This window comes from Neodiprion pinetum, chromosome 3, assembly GCF_021155775.2.
Source record: "Neodiprion pinetum isolate iyNeoPine1 chromosome 3, iyNeoPine1.2, whole genome shotgun sequence".
NCBI lineage: Eukaryota > Metazoa > Arthropoda > Insecta > Hymenoptera > Diprionidae > Neodiprion > Neodiprion pinetum.
The window spans coordinates 19,499,559-19,518,237 of record NC_060234.1 but is presented as its reverse complement, the minus strand read 5'-3'; the positions used below and the strand labels follow the sequence as shown (position 1 = coordinate 19,518,237).

The 18,679-nt window shown below is 36.7% G+C and overlaps 1 protein-coding gene across 3 annotated transcripts; it reads right to left on the bottom strand.

The window, feature by feature from the left end:
* Nucleotides 1-3,179: 3,179 nt before the first annotated feature.
* On the bottom strand, nt 3,180-18,573 carry LOC124214721 (hemocyte protein-glutamine gamma-glutamyltransferase). 3 transcript variants are annotated; one of them, XM_046617310.2, is made up of 8 exons: nt 18,425-18,573; nt 6,939-7,490; nt 6,623-6,849; nt 5,823-6,424; nt 5,623-5,720; nt 5,227-5,517; nt 4,993-5,153; nt 3,180-4,011 (listed from the first exon to the last, which is right to left on the bottom strand). In XM_046617310.2, exons 2-8 carry the CDS (start codon nt 7,411-7,413, stop codon nt 3,730-3,732), a joined length of 2,136 nt encoding a protein of 711 aa, XP_046473266.1. In that variant the 5' UTR covers nt 7,414-7,490; nt 18,425-18,573; the 3' UTR covers nt 3,180-3,729. The 3 variants fall into 3 exon arrangements, with proteins under 3 accessions (XP_046473266.1, XP_046473267.1, XP_046473268.1); XM_046617311.1 differs by having other exon boundaries at nt 6,939-7,486; nt 18,425-18,566; XM_046617312.1 differs by having other exon boundaries at nt 6,939-7,413; nt 18,425-18,566.
* Nucleotides 18,574-18,679: the final 106 nt, after the last annotated feature.

The window sequence follows — 18,679 nt, the reverse complement described above, 5'->3', positions numbered from 1 at the left end:
AGATTCGATTTGTATGACCCTTTCCTGACTAATTGGACCCTCCCGAACTCAAAAAATACAGTAAAAAGAGCGTGGGATCAACTGGAGAGATATGACGACAGAAAAAGCACCTGCTGAAAAATGTGGAAAACACAAGTTCTTGTTTTTTTGCTGTAACTTTGAATGCGTTGATCGCAACGTATTGTGACTGCGCCCAATCGATTTTTTTCGCAAAATCACGTCGTAATGGTGCACGAAAGAGTTTATTCCAGCACTTTTCAAAACCGCAAAAATTTTCGCCAATAATGTAAAGGGGTTAGCCTTACATTTTTCTCATTTTTCGAGCCCAAATTTTATGGTCTCAGATTCGATTTGTATGACCCTTTCCTGACTAATTGGACCCTCGGCAACTCGAAAAACGCAGCAAAAAGAGCGTGGGATCACCAGGAGAGACGTAACGACAGAAAAAGCACCTGCTGAAAAATGTGGAGAACACGAGTTCTTGTTTTTTTGCTGTAACTTTGGATGCGTTGATCGCAGCGTATTGTGACTGCGCCCAATCGATTTTTTTCGCAAAATCACGTCGTAATGGTGCACGAAAGAGTTTATTCCAGCACTTTTCAGAACCGCGAAAATTTTCGCTAAAAATGTCAAGGGGTTAGCCTTACTTTTTTCTCATTTTTTGAGCTCAAAATTCATGGTCTCAGATTCGATTTGTATGACCTTTTCCTGACTAATTGGACCCTTGGCAACTCGAAAAACGCAGCGAAAAGATCGTGGGATTAACAGGAGAGACATAACGACAGAAAAAGCACCTGCTGAAAAATGTCGAATACACAGGTTCTCGTTTTTTAGCTGTAACTTCATATGCGTCGATCGCAGCGTATTGGGACTGCGCCCATTCGATTTCTCTCGCAAAATTACGTCGAAATAGTGCGTGAAAGAATTTATTTCAGCGCTTTCCAAAATCGCGAAAATTATTGCCAAAAATGGAAAGGGGTTGGCCTTACTTTTTTTTCATCTTTCGACCCGAAAATTTATGGACTCTGATTTGATTTGTATGACCCTTTCCTGACTAATTGGACCCTCGGCAACTCAGTAACTGCAGCAAAAAGAGCGTAGGACCAAGAGGAGAGAAATGGCGATCGAAAAAGCACCTGCCGCAAAATGTCGCAAACATAGGTTCTCGTTTTTCAGCTGTAACTTTAGATGCGCCGATCGCAGCGTATTGTGACTGCGCACAATCGATTTTTCTTGCTAAATCACGTCGGAATAGTGCATGAAAGAGTTAATTCCAGCACTTTTCAAAATCGCGAAAATTTTCGCCAAAAATGGCGAGGGGTTAGCCTTACTTTTTATTCACTTTTCGAGCTCAAAATTTATGGTCTCAGATCCGATTTGTATGACCCTTTCCTGACTAATTGGACCCTCGGCAACTCAGAAAATGCAGCGAAAGGAGCGTGGTATCAACAGGAGAGAAGTTACGACAGAAGAAGCACCTGCCGAAAAATGTCGAAAACACAGGTTCTCGTTTTTTTGCTGTTACTTCGGATGCGTTAATCTCATCGTATTGAGACTGCGACCAATCGATTTCTCTTGCAAAATTACGTCGAAATAGTGCGTGAATATTGAAATGAATCAGGGATTTTAAAACACGAACGCGTTTAATCCTTCAGCCGGGCATGTATGGTAATGCTATTAATTCACTGTAACTTACTGGTTCGGTAGCAATTCGCCCGATATCGTCCAATGCTCACAACTAGTCGTTGATACTTACAATAACTGAATCAACGTGCTGAAAGATTCGCTTTCACCCGCACGCAACTGTATCACGTGAAACGAAAATACGATATTACTCTACGGTAGTTGCATTGTGCGGTGGTCAACTTGTCAAAAAATCAACTGAAAACACAAAACAGTCTCACTACAAATGCCAGGATACCAAATTTTTCAGATTAACGTGAAATCTCCATAAAATTCATGCATAAAGTTCCGAGATTCCTGGATATATCGTATATTACTCTGTACGGTGCGTGTAAATACGGACGGAAAAGACAAATTAAGGACCCTAGTAGCATTGCCTAGAGTCGCAATAACTTGAGAAGACTCTGTAGGAAGTCTTTCTACAGAGTCAATACAGAATCTTCCCCACAGGGACTTTTTGCCACCCGACAACAGACTTATGCAAGATCTCGAATAACGCAAATTCTAATGTCAGATTCGCAATCAAATGTGGAACTAGACTTACCTTAGAACCCTACTAGGGAAGCTACATTTTTGATCGGTCTTTATGTACGAGACGCAACACGTGTTAATTATACAAAAATCAAGATAATAGGTCATTTCTGAGGAATGAAAGTTACAAATATTTACTGCACGTGAAATAGGACTGGCAATTTATGGTGGATTAGCGATGTGTATCGGATAATCAGGCAAATGAGTGCTTATTATATACAAATTTGGTCGAGGTTCCGGTATAAAAAAATTAATTTGTGTGGCTTAATTTTTTTTACCCTAGAACCTCGATCCGTGCCACTCTGGCGATTTTTTGGCGTTATTGTCACACATATTGGACAACTCTGTAATTTTTTCAGCAAAAATAGGGGTCCTTTTTGAATAAAAAAAAATAATTTCTTCCTTTTTTGTTAAAAAATCAGCCTTACCGGAACGTAAAAATTTTTTCAAAAATTCCTTTCGAAAGCTAACAATAAACTACAACTTTTATGTGAAGTCATTTTTTTTCAGTTACTTCAAGTTTCCGATATATATTCGTTTGAAAAAAAACGGCAATTTCTCAAATGAAGAATTAAAAAATCTGAAAAAATTCACATAGAGTACCTTTTAGTAGTACTTTGATATAACCAATTATGTGGCAGATCTGAGATGGTCGAAAAAAAAGTGGCCGAGTTGGCGGAGAGTCCCTCATATTTGAATAAAAATTAGATACTCTATTTTGTTTTATATTATTGCGATTTTTTTTCAAATGAGGCACCGTCAAAGTCATTCGGCTAGGGCGCTGACTTTGCTCGAGCCGGCGCTGCCTATGGATTTTTATGTAGATTCAATTCCCAGAAGTCGTGAGCAGATGGTATAGAAGCCTTGTTTAATCTATGACTTAAACTTGACAGACTCGGACAATAGTCAGCTACACATGAACCGTGTCCCGTCGGCACCCTGACACTTCATATGTATTATTATAATCTGAATATTACCCCATTTATTGTGAGTGTGTCATAAAAGTACAAAATGTTACAAAAATCAAGTAATAACATCTATACTAATATCAATAGAATTAGTAGAAATGGTTACTTATTTAAAGTACTAACATAAGTATGATCTGTGCTATCCACTATTTGATCGCAAAAATAAAGTTCATACAATTTCAAATACAAACCGATCCTCTTATAAGGATAGCATCATATCCTGTTGTAGGATGAACATTATAGTACAATTCGGTTTCTTAAAAATAAAACCCGGATATTCATGGTACTCACTGAAATTGTTTATAAAAATAATCTGCCCGCTACTGTACACAATTCCTGACTATGGAATTGTCGTACAATATGAATGGTAATCAGAAAATATCGACAGCATATGTAGTAACGTTTCAACAATCTGCTAGAACTTAGAGGCCATGTAATATTCGCAATATATTGTTTTCATTGAAGAAATTTTAGAGTGATAATAAAATGAAGAAAAAATTCTCTTAATTCTAATGTTTAAGTTAAGGTCTGGATACTGAGTAAATATTTAATTTTCGAACACTTCAACCGACTTCGAGCCTGTGACGTCAACGAGTTGCTTGGATGTAAAAGTAGCGATGATCGTTTGTTGCCCAGCCTTCTGCGGTATTAATTGATGTTCCACATGCACCAGCTCACCTGGAGCAACGTCTCTGAACGCCAATGTCTTGTTTCTCGCCAATCCTGGTCCAGCATAGTTGAATTTACACTCCGTCAAGGTCTTCTTCAACGGATTTGTAAAACTCAACGAAATTGCTGCTGGCTTTCCAACTGAAAGGTCGTCTTGAATCTACGAAAGTTTATCAATCAAATAATATTAAGTGTTATATATTTTATATAATAATAAGTAAAATATATGCAGTGGGAATTGCTACGACAGAATGGTCCGTCGTCTTGTATAGTTTGATCCGCATGCGCTACAATGCGCGAGACCAATTATTTACCAGAGCGGTGGCACAGCGAACAATTTGACTTCAACGCCTCCTATATCGTGACAGTGTCGAGAAACTGAATACCCAACCAAATGCGCATGCGCGACATCGAGTGATTCCTTAGCAGCCCCTTGACACTCGCCACTGCTCGTATACTAAAAAATTGTACGCGTTTTGTCCATGTTTTTTAGTTCCTCTACGTGGCGCTAGTAGACTTCTGACACGCTCGCTGCCCTCGCTGACCGCGCGCAAGCTCGTCAGATAACTACTAGCGCCACTAGTGGTGGTAATTGACGGCAGAACCGAAGGACATTTTGCGAACAACTTTTAGCAGCGTGTGTCAGGGGGCTGTTCCTTAGTAAATTCAACTTAGTTGTGCCTAGTTGTCCATCTGCTTGTGGCAGACGTTTCGAGGTTATGTCGCGCTGAGACTTTGAGGTAGCCAAAATGTGACGGATTTGCATGTGAATCATATATTTGAATCAACATAACCCTGAACCGCTCAAAAAGATGAAAAACTTTACGCATGCTTACTTGGGTGTTCAATTTCCGGAGACTGTCACGGTACAGTTCTGCAACAATTTGGCATTGAAGAGGGTCTCGACTATTCACGTCAAATAGATTGTAAATATTTTCAACCCTGTTTTCAAATAGAAATACCTATATTACTATCGGAATACTTTATATTCGTTTTTTCTCATTGAAGCGAATTTGGTAATAAGATTCACAGAAATTCTGAACATCCTATTTTCCTTAGTACAATTATAAGTTTTATATGTGACGCGTATTGCTTGGTTCTATCTTGAACAATCCGCACATAGATTGAAGTCCAACTTTACCTTAATGGTAATAGGTGGTTTCAAAACCTGAAAATCGTCTTCTTCGGCCCATGTTTGTCTTGTCTCTTTAACTGTAGCGATAGCATACAGCTTCATGATGGCATACTCAACCAACTTATCCAGGTAGTCATCAACAGTTACAGTTAATTTCAATTTTTCCGCTGTGAAATATGCATTACCGTGAAAATTGTCTCAATAATGTCAGATAGGTGAAAATTCAAGTGTCAAACTTACTGCCACCGGGCTGAACGGTGAATTCCCCAGTTGCCCTTTTCACTAAATTGGCTTTCACTCCGGTATAGTAGACACTTCCGGCTGACAAAATCGCGCTGATATTGCGTGGTTGGTTAGACTTGTTTTCAATGCGAACTGTCACGGCAAAAGGCTCTCCGATCTTGATTCTTTCTAGCTCAACCAGATCAAATTCAACGTCTTCTTTAGCTGGATCAGGAACCGCGTAAAACCTCTTTGCCCTCTCCGTACCACGGACCGCCCTGTACAGAGTTAAGCGCTCCGCATCGGTACCTATAAGTGTTTCCAGCAAAATGAATTATCACTCTGATTTGAAATTTGAATTACGAAATTAAACCAGATGAAGTACTTTCAGTGATTCGGACATCGATATCTTACCTTCCTTAGCTTTGTAAAATGAAGTGATATCTTGTCTGTCCTTGTCACCGTTTGGGTCAAAAATGTACGGTGCTTTGGTCAGAATCATACGTCCAATGCTGTAATTGAAAAAAATGAAAAGTCAGTCAGATGTCAGGACAACTCGATGTAAAAAATGAAATCCAAATGAATAAATAACATCGGTAATACACATTACGTACTGGTACTTGTTGCATTCTATTTTACTCCAACCGAAATCACTTTCGCTATTTTCTTTCCACCGCATCAAATCAGCGTTGACGGAAGCTAGCATGAATGGAACATCGTAATTGTATCCAACGGCACCTTGCTTGATTGCTTCAACAGATGTTGGTCCACATTGATAAAATCCATCGGAAGTTTCCTGAGGCGTAGCATCAATCGCCTGCCAACCACCGTATCCCATGGGAAGATCTGGCCTAGCCATCCACACGTCATTCCACACGTGGTAATTCCAGACTGAATCTTCGCCTAGGGGGTTCTCCGGATCGTATTCAAGCTCTTCATTATCGGCGTTATAATAACGATCAACGGACAAAGAGGCATTTGCATCGTGTGCAGAGACCATATTCGAGATGACCCTCGAAGGTATACCCAAAGCCCGACAAACGGTCGTTACTACGCCGGCAAAGACCCAACATTGCCCGTAGTTTACCGCCTCTCCACTTTTCAGAAATTCTTCCAGGATTGGTACGCTGCCAGTCCATGAAGCGGGGGCAGTTCCATCAGAGTACTCCCCGTCCCATCGACCGGTAAGAACACCTTGATCATCGTTTGAATTAACCTGAGGACAAACAATACTCATTTACAAATTATGAACGCCATCGTAAGTGAATTGTATGCACGCGCGTTTTTGCATGAACGAGTACCCATTTTCACGAGTGCGCCAACAGCAATCCCACCTGGATCCATTGATCGTGAGTTATATTTACAAAAGAAAAAAATTCGCACTGTACGGACAACTTCCAAATCGATTACTTACAATTCTCGATATGGCTCTGGTCATTTTAACGGGATCCCCACGAGATATTGCCTTGATGCCCGACCTTTCAAGCAGCAGTTGACAAGCCGGAAGAACGCAGGCATCGAATTGACCGAAAACCCATTCCCTGCCACGACAGCTTCCCAAAGCACCAACCCAGATCTTTCCAGTGTCGTTTGTCACGTACTCATCTAGCAGTCTTTGATTTTCCATATACACAAGGTCCTCTGTGGATAAGCGAAAAATCTGGTTAATCTTATGCATGAAAATGGTATTCAACGCAAACCACATATCTTCTAGTCTTCCCTGCACCTACCTTTTACCCATGGATTAAACAAGACATAGATATCTTTTTCGAATTGAAATGTGTTGGGCGCTTTCTTACTGCCCAACGTAGTTGTTTCTATATTCAGTTGCCAAATGCCGACTGGGCTGTCAACGGGGCTCCGAACTTCGACGGACAAATCCTCCGCACTGGAACCAACCATACGTACACCCCAGGATTCTAAATCATGTAGATAAGTATCTCTGTTGGTGACAGTGTTGATTCCTCTGGTCCCCTTCATCACATTAGGATTTGGGCCAAAGCTGAACAACAAACGAACGATGTCCGTTGAGTCCACGTATGGCCGGTTGAAACGCACAGCCACATTGAAGGGTTGTCCCCGTCGGAGAACCGGCGTTGGCGGCTCCAGGTGTACCAGCTCGTAATTTCCTGTGTGATGTGCCACTGCATTTTCCTTCTCGTACAGATAAACAGAGTCCACAACCAATGGCTCAGAAGACGTCATCTTGGAAACCCAAATTCGACGTAAGTATTAGTTACCGGTAGGCTGTGGTTATAATTATTTCACCACCAATTATCTACCTGAAACAGAAGAATGCGCAAAAGTTACTCACGATCCTAGTCACAATTTTTTCAGAGAACCTTCCACGGAGATTTGATATCAAGAATCTTTTTTCGTAGTCACAAAAACTTAGTGGAGTTACTGCAAAATTATTCACTAGTCTGCCAGCACATTCTATGAAGATTCTGATTTATAATTTTGATTCAGACTTATTGCAGTCTTTCGCCAGGTTCATCTAACTATGCTATTTACTCGAAAAACTGTTGAATATCTACTCAAATTCTTCAACGGATCTTATACTGCAAAATCTGCTTACAGGTCTGCACTAAAATAAGGATGCAAACGATAAGTGATCTGCTGCATAACCTGAAGAATCCGATCAATTTATTACAACAATATTTACCGATATTGTAACTAAAGTAACTGGATTTGATTCAACGATGCAACTTTCAACTGTTAACCAATGACTATTCGCTAAATTTAGTGCACTTATTGACATAAAATAAATTTTCCCTTGAGCGGCCCTTTAGTCGGTAGAATAAAATCTAGTCGTTCGATTGTTCATTCGAGGCCCATCATTCATCCTAAATTCTGGGAGAATGATTTAACCAATTCAAATGAAATTCAGTGACAATATCGAATACTTGTCAAATAAGGTTTTTAATATAATTCTCTGAAAATCATAATGGTTTCAGAAACATTATTTAGGTATTTATAAAAAAAAAGTGAGGTTCCTAATCCGACATCTGTATCAATGGGATTGATATATCAGCGACAAGACGACTGATTCGATCCGCAGCGATATCTTCAATCGAACCAAAATGGAAAACCAAATTGAGGAACTCATTACAAAAATTGAATGTCTCTCAAAATATCTGATCAAACAACTTGAAAAGTGACAACTAATTAATCAAAATTTCAAAATGAGTCTAGCGAAAAGTGACTCATATTAAGAACAATTTAATGGAAGATCATCGGGGAAACAAGCCATCTGAAGAAGACGGCCGGTAATCGATGTTTATATGAATGGCTCACCATGCTACTGTGAAATTCCAACGTGAGAACATTTAAAATAAGTTCCACACAAACCGTGCAAATCTGAAAACAACTGAGAGCATCCTGCCCGGTATAGGAAAGATTTTGGCAAAATCGGAAAAAAACATAGAATATGCGCAGCAGCCAGTTGATTGTGGAAAATGAGGAACAAAACTGAAATTTATACGTATATCATAAAATTAACAAAAACATTACTGAAAAATATTTAAACCTGAAAGACAGAATCTGGTTTTCGTCGAAGACACATAATAACAAAGTAATTTAAGCACTCCGAACACAGCCGAACTCTTAACCTTGACGTGATCCGTCTCGCTGTACCAGCTAGCTTATATATCTATAACCCGCCTAAATTACCTGCTGAACTTTTTGTAAGCTGCACAGTCTTTGTACGTAACGCACCGCAAGAAAAAAAGTTGAATACAATCAAGCGCCGGTTTTTACAATTTTCTATGGTAAATACCTATGATATTACAATCCTAAAATATTTTGCTTGTAAAATTTTTTTCACTGACAACCAAGCGAAAATTCTTCAAGGGAATGTTTACTGACCTTCAAAGTTAAATATACGTTTTAATATACATGATAAATTACGAAACGTAAAACCGATTAGAATGTACGACTTCTTGGTAGAGAACTATTGGGCGGATCAAAGGGTGAATGACCTGGCCGATACAAACTATGAACCAGACGAGTGAAATACGTGAACTAGTTTCCGAAAAATTGACCACTTTCAATTTGACCTACTTTCATTTTTTAATATCGTCCAAATGTATGGAAGTTATTAAAAATTTGTTTGACCTTTTTCTGTGCTCGTTAATATTCATTCTATACTACGAGAAATTCTTTCAGAGATATTTCACAAGAAATGAAAGATTCTCCAAGCTCAAACATTTTACGAATGATGTAGAACAAGCATAAGAACCTGAGGAGGGCGCAGATTTTTTATTAATTTTCAAATCCAATACAATTATTCAGAAATCTCTTTCATTTTTGGCAACACGCATTTCAATTCTACATGCATACACGTTCAAATGATATTGGCGGACTAAGGTTTCGGAAATGGAACGGTGTTTATAAAATACTTGATGTCAAAATTATTCCGTCAGCAAAAATATTAGGCATGAAACAACTATTGTTATTACAAAATTTATTTTAGGTATTTAACGTTATTAACAAAAAGTACTATTCTTTATATGAGTCAGATGGATTCGAACTTTGGTTCAAGATCAACATGGCTTCTGTTAGGTACACTTGTAATTATATTCCTGCTCTAGACTAATTTTCTGAGCTCGTAGGGTGTGAAATGTTTCTCGCCAACCAAAATAACAGCTACAGTAGCTGAAATAGAATCTCACCTTCAACGAATTATAATCATTTGTACGTGTTTACATTTATTGAAAAAAGCAATGGGTTCAGTCACCTATTAAATGGATTTCAAACTTTATCACGGTTCTATTCCTGAGTTTTACTGCTACCGTAGTTTAGTGATAATATGAACTCAGAAGACTATCTGAAGCTCAGCCGATTCTTCTCACGTGCAGTGATTGACTCTGTACCTTTACACAAGGTATAAAGTCTAAGATTACTAAACTATAGATATTAGCTACGAGTGAGCGATCTGTTACCCAACCAGCGAAACAAGAAAACTCGGAGACCGGTTTTATTCCTCGGTTTTTTTTCTGTCGTCTTCTTAACAATATATTTCACCATGTGTAATTGTTTGTATTTAAGAGAGTCCTTGACTGTTCCAGTATATGGACGGCAAATTCCCAAGTTGGACACCATCCATAGACCATATGAAAACTTGTCTGTTGCTTGTTTAAATTTTTTTACACAAATGCGGTAACGAATATTCGTGTATATGCTATCCTGATGCTGTGCCAATTATTAAAACTATCGATGTTTAGTCTAGGAACAATTAGCATGCATCTAGGTATAGCAAAAGATTCAGCACTTAAAACTGCGAAACAAGTTATGAGCAATCGTATACCATACCTTACATAATTGTAAACACACCACGTTTCTATTGAGCACAGACAAATTCTTTCCGGTCCATAAGACCGGTGCTCTTAAACGGTGATCCTGATAATTTGAACGTGTTCTTATTTTGTTTAGTAAAAATTCACATCATTTATCTATTTTATTGATATTTTTACACGATGAAGGATTCACAGCCTTTACGTGAAAATTAAGTGGGAAAACCCAGACTGTAGATTTTCAGAATGACGACGATTGGAGTTCCCGATCACGAAGACTGATCGGTATGTACTTATGCGTAACTAGTTGCGTATTCATTTGAAATAACAATTACCATAGTAGTATATGCACTGAACAGGCATTTTTGATTTTTTGTTTTGTTTCATGGTTCAACAGTACATGTCGATAATTTCCAGTAAAATAAACGTTATTGTATTTGCATAATACTGGACTCAAGTCTTATATACGGCGCATGAACACTGTCGTAATTATTGAAACATAGAAAACACGTGTTCACGTGGGATATTTTATTTGCGAACATGTTATGCTTGTATAACATTGGAATAAATATGAAAAAATTACCTCGTGCTCGAAACTTAAGGACGTCCGCAAAGATGTTGATGAAAAAACGTAATAAAGCCAAAACCTAAAATTAAATTCTAACAGTTAATGTGATGACATGTATGGCTACAAAAGTTCCCACGACACATGAAACCCTCTTCAAACATTGATTATTAAATGTAAGCAGCTCATCGTGTTAATAATTTCAGGGGAGTAACATCATTCTATTATTTTTTACCGCAAGTCAACATTGCTTGACCGATTCTGATTGCTAACAGCGCATTTTATTCATGAATGAATTCTCCGTACATCGTTTACGCTAGTTTTTGAGTAACAACAACGTATTCATTCCTAAATCAAAAGTTGATTATCTGTAAATTAGTTAACGATCTTACGTATAATCAGATTTTTCTTACCAGCCCACGAACTTAGAACAAATCTCTCTCAGACAATTAGCAATGTATTAATTCGTGAATTAAGTACGTTATTGTTCATCGAAAATGGACGAACTGTATGGATTTTTTTTGTGAAAAAAAGCATCATGATGCGATTTCTTTAACAGGCTGTTTACACATCAACTCGAATGTTTAAAAATATTTTTCTGTATCACAAGGACTTTTTAAATCAAAGGTGTTCGATTTAATTATGTATATAACTTCGCATGATAAAAATTCACAGAATTCCACAACGTTTTGGTAATCGTTTGCATATTAATTGTATCTGAATATGATATGAAGAAATACAGGGTGTCTCATTTTAAAATTCAATCCAGTTTAATATCTCGAAATCCAAAAATTTGACTGAAAAATGTTTCAAACAAAAGTTGTAAGGTTTGATGGGGGGAAGAAAATGAGAGTGTTATATATTCCGTAAATTGACCTGCCAAGGTCAGATGATGGTTTTTTTTCAAATAGAACAGTATTTTTTTTTTATCGGTATCTGAAAGGGCATTAAATTCTGCATGAAAAAATACTCATACACTTACCGTTTATACTCGATTGATGATGAGATTCAAGCTGGTCAAATCAGAAAGTGGAATATTTTTTTTCTAAATATTATTATTTTTTTTTTTATTCCATTTTTCTGATTGATTTTTAAAAAAAATAATTTTTTAATTTTACAGTTCCAAGTTTTATTATTTCAAAATTTTCTGTATTCAACTATTTTCAAAAGGATGTTTGTTTATGGTAGAGGAAACATTGAAAATAAAACGTTATTCGTAAACCGTATTTACGATAGAAAATTACGTACGGTTATAAATCACTTCAATAAAATTTCGCAAAAATTTCCGCGCGCTTCAAAGCACTGTTGAGCTCTCACTTGACGTTATTCGACCGTGGATAGCAGTACAGCTCTTGAAATAACGCGACACGCGTTGATAATTCGTTAAATTGTTATCGTAAATACGGATTACGAATAACGTTTTATTCCAAAAATTTCCGATAGAACGAACAAAAATCCTCTTAAATATAGTTGAAATAAGAAAATTTTTTGTTAATAAAATTTCGAATTGAAAAATTAAAAGTTTAAATGAATAAAATTAAGGTTACAGCTCGAAAAAAAATACAGACATTTAGAAAAAAAGGTAAAAGGTAAGTAAAAAAATATACCGTTCCATTTATGAAACACTTAGCTGACCTTCGTCTGACCATGGCAGGTCATTTTACGGAAAATCTGACGCTCTTGTTTTCTTTCCCCCTTCGAACCTCACAACTTTTGTTTAAAACATTTTCCAGTCAGACTTTTGATTTTAGACATATTAGACTGGATTGATTAAAATAAGAGACCCTGTATAAAGACTGTGAGCCCTGGATTATAATTTTTCGTTACTTATCGTGATATAAGCAAATTGTTGGTTTAGGTCGAAAGTGATTGTTTCTAATTTCTACAGTTAATAGTAACTTATGTGAATGATTTAAGATTTTTCACTGTAACCCTCTGAAAAATGCTTAATTTTTTTCACGTAAGCATACCTCAAAAACTGTCGCTCGCAGGGACAAACGTTGAAACGTATGAGTTGTCGACAAATGATATTATAAAAATTAAAACATTACAGCTCTTGCTTCCTGGTGATTTTTTTTTTTTTTTTCGTTTACAGCTTATATTTTGCAAGGTACATTTACTGGAAAAAAAACAGCATTTTGCAAAAGGTCAAGTTTAGAAAACTTATGGAAATATAATTCATTCATTCACATAAAGACTTTTCGAATGGTCTTACAAGTGTCGAAATTTTGAAAGAATTGCACGGTGTCAACGAAAACAGGTTGCTGATTTCACGAGGAATGGTTTAATACCACATTACTCACCTACCTCAAGGCTGTGCAGGTTACCCGGATGCCTTTTCACGTTGCTTGTTATGGTCTTAAGATAATGCCTTTGGGCAGTCGTCTTTCAAAGTCCTTACTTATTGAAAACAGCCGCAATTCCTTATCGGTGTTCATTACGGAACCTCAGTACAAGATGTGAGCAAACAAATATAATAAAATGTGTGCCAACCATGTTTCCATATTTATCTTCTAATCCTTAGACCGCCGCTGATTTTAATGTGTATTCAAATAATCCATATTTAGATGATTTGACTATAGTTTGGCAAATATGCAGTATACGGCAGCATAAAGTTTAAAAACAACACGTTACTTCATACTGAAAGAGAAAGACCAGCGGTTTGTCTTCGAAAGTGTTTTCAACTTGATCTTCACACGTGAATGGAAAGGCCTCACTATTACATGGCCTTGACCTCAAATGTTTGTATGCAGTGAACTTGCAGTTTATTAGCATATCAAACAAGATCTTCATCAAACATTGAATAAGAGAGGGAGTGTTAAGTTCTTATCCAATCATTTCTCAATGTCAAGAGCGTCAGCTAACCAACATCGGGAAACACCAAATTATTTATATTTATCAGAATCTTGAGGCAGTCCCAGACTAATTCCAAGGATTTTACTTCACATAAACCGTTTACATGTTATTAATCGGAACACGCAACATGTCAGGTCAAAATAATGGAAAGAATTGTAATTATGAGCATATCCAAACAAGACCGAGTGCACTTCGCAGTTCACATTATTACCATATTTATTATTTTGCCCAGAAATGGACTTCGCACATCTACCAGGCACAAGTTACAGTCATTAAACTGAACTTTGATCAAACTTTCAACTAAATCACGAAGCCTATAACTTTAAACCTATTCAGACTGATTGTGAGTTGAACTTGACTATGTTTGGGACAAGAGTTGGCATATGGAGGACATACCCTATCAGGTGTGGCAGGATGGACAAGTTATCATTATTATTTTTACTGATTGTTATTGGAGGCATGTATGTTATTTGTTTATCGAGAATCCCGCGTAAAGTGAGCTACCTCCAGACCTCGACATCTTAGAATTTATTTTCCTTTTAAAATTTTCTAGTGGTATGTTGGAGTATCGTCCTTGATTCGTCTTCAATATTTTTCATGTGTCCGTATGAGTTTACGGAAGTCAAAGTTTGCTGGTTTATGATATACAATAATTTTTTATCGATGTTATCTGGAAATTGGAATGTTGTATCGATAGAAACAAGTTGGTGATCGATCGATTCGTCTTGAATCGGTGTGTAAAAAAAAAATACATTTTGTATTTCATGAAAACATTTCGGTTGCCAAAAAACTTGTTCAAATAGAAAAAAAAAATTTCACCTGTAAGCGTGTAATTTTGGAAATTTTGAAATTTTGTTTGGATCCCACGCTCAACGACTTCGTTCTACAGGTGGAGAAATTTGAATCTCATTTACCACGGAACAATATGAAAGATTATTTTGCCTATTCTTAGAAATTATATCATTTATAAAAATTTAGAAACTTTCCTTTCAAATTTTGAAAAAATGTTGAAAAACCGAGAAAGTTACTTTCGCATAGTGAAACACAACCGTAAAGGCGACATAAAATCGAAGGTATCAAGGAATCGAGGTGGCCCACTTCACATGGAATGCCTCGCATGACCATTTATGATCATATGCAAAATCTGTCCCTATTATGTGCTATCGAATTATAGGTATATATAATATATGATCTTATACAATTTTATATATTCATGCATTTTATTTTCTTAAAGTTGTATTGGGTATTTTTATGTGAAACGTTTGCGTAAAAGTACCTGAAAAGAGCCTTCTTCTTCCATAAGGCTATTTTCCTCGTGTATGAGGACAAGAGGGAATGAACTTCGGTGCCGTTTGAATCAAAGAATTTGAAAATATTTCTCACATTTATAAAAAATTGCGAATCGAAGGATATCAATCTATTACACCGCTTACCAACAGTAATTTCTTCAAGATTGCTATACGTAAATGTTATCAGTCCAGATTGATGTCATATTTATGCTTTTCGTTAAAACATCCTACATTCAACCGGTTGAACGGCACGAATTTAAAACTATTTGATGGAATGCCCCTCGCTGAGGAATCGATCGAAATTGAAAGAAAAAAAAAAAATGGAAAAGAGAAACTCTGCCATTTTAAATATCTAAATCTACAGTGTTGAAAATAAATTCTATCTTATATCACTGCTACTCCGTAATTTTTGGGTGTTGAGTGCTGTATAATGTACAGTGTGCATACTTATATCACCATTGAACTACCCGTTTGCCTTGTATTATAATCAAGATTCAGAAAGAATATATCTGGTGAGGTGTGACATGAAGTTCTAAATGTTAAGGCTAATGTGTTTTTCGTCCGGAAGAACAAATTAAAGTTTTTCAACTGCGATTGGTGCAACCATTAAGTGAAATGAAACACAAGTATGAGGTTGGTTTGTCATTACAAGAAGATTTATCCCATCCCAGATATAACTAAGTGCGCGTGAATTTTTCACAACAATGAGAGCAATGTTCTTAAAGTATTGCTATCGATACAAGAACACGATATGTCCTGAGTTGTTATCAAAAAAAAGTTTTGAAAAAAAGCAGGGAACAAAATATGTGCTAAAGGCAAACGATCTTTGCCATACTAACAATAAGAAGTAACACAACAATTATTGCTCTACATTTACTGCATGAAAATTCTTCTCGGGAAATATTCGGCGAAAAGTCAACAATAAATGCATACATCGAGTGGAATAGACATTTTGCACAGACAAAGTTATCTGAAATTATCATATTTAATGTATTCAATTATTATTATGTTGAAGAGTTACAATCGCGTGTTTTATAGAAAAACCAGTATTTTATGTGTGACCATAATGATTATGCAATACTTGTATACAACGATAAGCTTTTTCCTGTGTTATACAGATTTGGTATCGAGGAAGACACTGGATAAGTATACTCACAAACAGATACGTAATGCCCATTAATATTCTCACTCAAAACTGAACCTGCAGCCAAACGGTCAATTTGCATACGCATGTTTTTTTTTGAAATGCATCTGGAATATCTATATACATACATATATGTATATATAATGATAAAATAAGCTTAGTTGTCGTAAATTTAATCTCATGTCAGTTGACATAAAGCTCAAAGGTTAACTGAGCAAGTCAGATATCTTTTTTAACGGTTTCTTTGTTAAAAACTTCAGTTACACCTACATATTACAGTTTGAAATAAACTACGAGAACGAAACGAATGATATTTGTATTTTGTAATTGGGGCGAAAGAATGTACATTTTTAATTAGTAATGAATTTCGAGTTTTACGATTCAAGCAAGTAATCGATATCTTTACTTAATCCGCATATAATTTTGCAATATAAATATCACTGCGTTAAATCTAGAAATAATGTGCGGATATTTGCGCAAATACAAAGATGTATCCGTACGTATGTGAGTATTAATGAATCCGTTATATCTGAATTACAAAACGCAAACGGAATTTCTATTTTACGTACCTGACTCTATTAAATGTAATCCATATTTTATTATCACCTTATTTACAAACAACAAATTGTTACAAAACTTTATATTCAACTAATTAAGGATTCCCCCATGACTGCAACAAATTGACGTTATAAACAAAGTACAAAATAAGCTTGTACGTGAGAAAAGTATTTTGTCATAGGTAGGCGCGTTACGTCTTTTAACATACACAATGAATTATTCACTTCGAGCAGCAATTTATGTTTAATCTTCAATATAACACTAGGCAGTCTTTCATTATTCCTACTAATGGCTCGGGAGATGTCGTCGTCAAAGAATTGTGAAACGCCCAACTGCGTATCCGTGTTTGATTCACCTGACCATGCTACCAACGTCTTGCGTAAGACCGGAGCTGATTTTAAGTCGGAAAAATTCCTGAGGCCTGATGAGGCCAGAATCGGTATCAAGCATTTAGCATTGTGCTTCGTCGCAACAAGGTCAGATTGCATACTGCGACGGTGTCGCGATAAATAAATCATCACTGCATTTCGGACGATGCTCTAATTCTATTGAATGTGAATCACCATCTCAGCCATTACACACACTTCCGTGCCTGGCATTTCGATACCGTAAAAAGAATTCACACGGCGTATGAACGGCTGAAAATGCACGCACGTGACACGCATACTATACTTGATAAGTCACGGAATGAGAAAAGGCAGTGCCGGTCACTTTCTGTTGTTATTCCCGATCGGTTTCGATGTCAAAAAGCTCACGCCTGTACGGCTCGCGTGATGTTTTGATAAACGTTGATATTGATTTAATACTTGCATGTGGAGTGACGTAGGATTGTATAAGCTGCTGTATTTCTCGACAAGTTGAAACGATGTTAAAGATATTTCTTTCCATCGCTATTAAAACGATATAAAATGTTATTCTGAACTAAACATTCCACCGAAACATTCCTTTTAAAATGTACACACCTTACCGGTTACAAGGCAGAACCATTTGCTGTTCGAGAATCACAACGATCATTTAAGGACAAAACAACCAAACGCTGCTCACGGCGAGTACGTAATATCAATGCTATGTCGGGCAAATGTGAAGTGGATGGAAAGGATCATCGATGTAACGATTTTTTCAGGCAAAGAACAGACTCATAATCTACAGGCACTGAACAAGAATTTATTAAATACTTCAATTCATTCTATATAACCATTTGAATTTCCAAAATATCATAACTCGCGGCTCGAACATTTTTTCGATCAAGAATTATCAACCCGAGTCACTCGGTCTATACAAGCATTGCAAACTCACATTTCACCGCTCGATTAATAGTTAATGAACAATCTTTTCATCTTTCACATGACAAAGAATTAATCGTGTTATGTAATGAGACTGTATCCATTGCTGTGTCGAAGCGATCGTATTAAATTAAAAGTTGGAAAATGTGCGAACATTCTTTCGAGTAAAAATAAATCGATGTGATTTATGGTTATCGTATTTGATGTAAAAAAAATTATTTACCGACCTTGTAAGATGCCTCGTTCGACGCCTGAAGAAGAAGATAGGAATTTTCAGCCTCACGCTATATTTAAATATTTAAATCTTTGTTTTCTCGGATGAATTTGTGGTACTCGAATGTTTGCCGCAATCTCACTGCCGTTTGGGGACGCGAACAGCCTTTTATATACTAGTTACAACTTCCTTCCAGCTAACCGCAACATCCCCACTATACTATTTGTCGACAACCCGTACCTGCAATTCCGTTCAGTTATAGTAGCAT